General features: G+C 66.3%; 1 protein-coding gene across 1 annotated transcript; it reads left to right on the top strand.

The window, feature by feature from the left end:
* Positions 1-5: 5 nt before the first annotated feature.
* Positions 6-587, top strand: NDUFS8 (NADH:ubiquinone oxidoreductase core subunit S8; the record flags this gene model as incomplete). Its single annotated transcript, XM_029958474.1, is given in 3 exon segments — positions 6-83; positions 149-286; positions 370-587. Coding segments are annotated over 3 exon segments (348 nt in total), but the record flags the coding sequence as incomplete, so codon positions are not given.
* Positions 588-2,846: the final 2,259 nt, after the last annotated feature.

The following is a 2,846-nucleotide window of genomic DNA, read 5'->3' as shown; positions in this document are numbered from 1 at the left end:
GGGAGCACGCGCTGCGCCGCTACCCGTCCGGGGAGGAGCGCTGCATTGCCTGCAAGCTCTGCGAGGCCGTGTGCCCGGCACAGGTGAGCCTTCCTCCCCCTGCTCCCGCCGCCCAGGGGCTCCGGGGCTGACGCTGTCCCCGCGCCAGGCCATCACCATCGAGGCGAGCCCCGCGCCGCGGCAAGCCGCCGCCACCACCCGCTACGACAGGTCGGACATGACCAAGTTGCATCTTACTGCGGGTTTCTGCCAGGAGGCCTGTCCCGTGTAGATGGCCATCGTGGAGGTGAGCGGGGCTTTGGGGTGTCTACGGACCCTCTTCCCCACCACCCTGACCCAGGGTGACCCCCCCTCCTCCCACCCTGGCAGGGTCCCAACTTCGAGTTTTCGACGGAGACGCACGAGGAGCTGCTCTACAACAAGGAGAAGCTGCTCAACAACGGCGACAAGTGGGAGGCCGAGATCGCTGCCAACATCCAGGCCGATTACCTGTACCGGTGACGGCCCCCCCGGCACCCACCCACCACCAAATAAAGGGTCTGGGGGTTCACCCGCCACCGGGGGCACCGGCCCCTTCCCGACCCGCAGCTCCGTGTCTTTTCCTTTCCAGTGCTGGGGTTTGACCCCCTGAGCCCCTGGGGGATCCCTGGGTGTGTGGTTGTGTTTTGAGGAGGAGGACGAGGGTCCTGGGGGTGACACCAACCCTGGGGTGGGGGAGTGGGTTGCACAGAAAGGTGTGGGATGGGATGAGGGGTGGGCAGGGATGGAGCAGCAGCGTTGGGAGGGAACTGGGGGAGAGCTGGGAGACTCATTTCCAGCTTCTAGGGGCTGCCAGGTATGGGGGGGCCTGGTGGTACTGTTGTGTGGGTCCTAGTGGTGCTAGTCTGAGGGTCTGGGTGGTCCCAGCAGGGGGATCCTGGTGGTACTGGTGTGGGGGTCCTGGTCATCCTGGCAGGAGGGTCCCAGTGATCCCATCATGGGGGTCTCAGTGTGATCCCAGCACGGGGATCCCAGTGGTACCAGTGTGGGGGTCCAACCTCCCTGACAGGAGTGGTCCTGATGGTTTTGGTATGGAGGTCCCAGTGATACCAGTGTGGGGGTCCTGGTGGTACTGGTGTGGGAGTCCTGGGGGTCTCAGTGATCCCACCTGGGGAATCCTGATAGTATTGGTATGGAGATTCCAGTGGTACCAGTGTGGGAGTCTTGGTGGTTTCGGTATGGAGGTCCCAGTGATACCAATGTGAGCGTGCCTGGTGATCTGGATATGGAGTCCTTGTGGCACTGCCGGATGTGTGCCTGGTCGTACTCGGTGGCGGGTTTCCCGGCTCCGGGGGGGGGGGCGGGGCTTGTTTCCCATTGCCATTCCTCCTCGGGGATGTCGCAAGGCGGTCCTGTCTCCGAGGGGCCCTTCCCACCGCGGTGTAGGAATGTCCCGAGCGGGGTTCCCGTTGGGCGCCGGGGGCCGGGCCCGTCGGTCCGCTCCCCGGGCGGGCTCTTCCTGCGGTAGAGGAAGTGCGGATCCCGCCCGCTCCGCGCAGGTGGGCAGGCAGGGGGGTGGTGCCCCGGAGCGGGGCCGGGCGGTCCGGGCGGGGTTCGCTGGCCCTGACTCCAGAGGCAGCTGAGCGGGGCGGGGACTGTGGGGAAATAGGAGGTCTGGAAAGTATTTTGCCAGCCCGGTGCTGGGAAGAGCCGCGTGTGACCGGAGCGGGTCGGTTTCCCACGGCCACAGCAAAGCGACACCGCGGTGCCGCCGCCGCCGCCTCCGGGACCCCCGGGGTGACGCCTGGGGTGACCCCCCCTGCCCTGGTGTTCTCCTTCCCAACCCTCACCCCCCCTGTCTCTCAGTCCCCCATTCCCATCCCATCCCGTTCCCTGTTGTACCGTTCCATCCCATCCCCGGGCGGGTGCCCTGACGCCTCCGCACCCCGAGCCGGATTGGGGGTCTCTGGGGGTCTGGGGAGGCCATGGGGTCCCTGTTCCGCAGCGAGGAGGTTTGCCTGGCCCAGCTCTTCCTCAGTCCGCCTCTGCCTACAGCATGCATCAGCGAGCTGGGGGGGGGGAAAGCCCGGGGCGGGTGGGGCGGCTGGATTCAGGATGTAAGTAGGGGTGTGGGGGGGGCGTGTGTGGGCCTTTGGGAGTGTTCCTGGCGGGTGGGTCTGATGGATCTGGGTTTGGGATAGGTGTTTTGGGTGTTTTGGACAGGAATTGATCTGGGGGGTTTGGTGTGCAGGCTGTTTGGGCGGTTGATGGTGGTACTTATGGTGCAAAGGAGGGTTGTTTTGGGGTGCCTGGGAGCAGGAAAAGCTTGATCAGGCTGGGTTGAGGTGCCGGGAATTTGGGATGGTGTTTTGAGGTGCCTGTACTGCCTGTCACCCCGGGATGCTGGACTCCCCATCCCGTGGGGCCGTGCCCTGATTGTCCCCCCTCCCACAGCTGAACCCCAAAGTGAGCCCCTTCCAGCGGCGCTTCGTGGGCGAGGTGCGGCGCTGTGAGGACATGGAGAAAACCTTCAGTGAGTGCCGCGGGGGGCACGGGGCTGACTGGGGGGGCTTCTTAGGGGTATCCCCCCCTTAAGCCCTCCACTGTGACCATGTTCTCCCCCCCGTTCCCCAGCCTTCCTGCAGCAGGAGCTGCGGGGCGCAGGTGCGGTGCTGGGCGGGCCCCGAGAGCCCGCGGCGCCGCTGGCGCGGGAAGCGCTGCGTTGCAGGAGCGAGCGAGGCAGCTGGCGCAGGAGCTGCGAGAGGTCACCCGGAATCGCTCGTCCCTGCGCGGGCGCCTGCGGGACTTGCGGCAGTACCTGCATGTGCTGCGGGAGGGACAGCGCTTCACCAGCCTGCCGGTGGGTC

Source organism: Manacus vitellinus, unplaced genomic scaffold (assembly GCF_001715985.3).
Source record: "Manacus vitellinus isolate BGI_N305 unplaced genomic scaffold, ASM171598v3 ctg7180002433417_pilon, whole genome shotgun sequence".
NCBI lineage: Eukaryota > Metazoa > Chordata > Aves > Passeriformes > Pipridae > Manacus > Manacus vitellinus.
The sequence above is the reverse complement of the archived record's forward strand: the minus strand, read 5'-3'. Positions and strand labels throughout refer to the sequence as shown.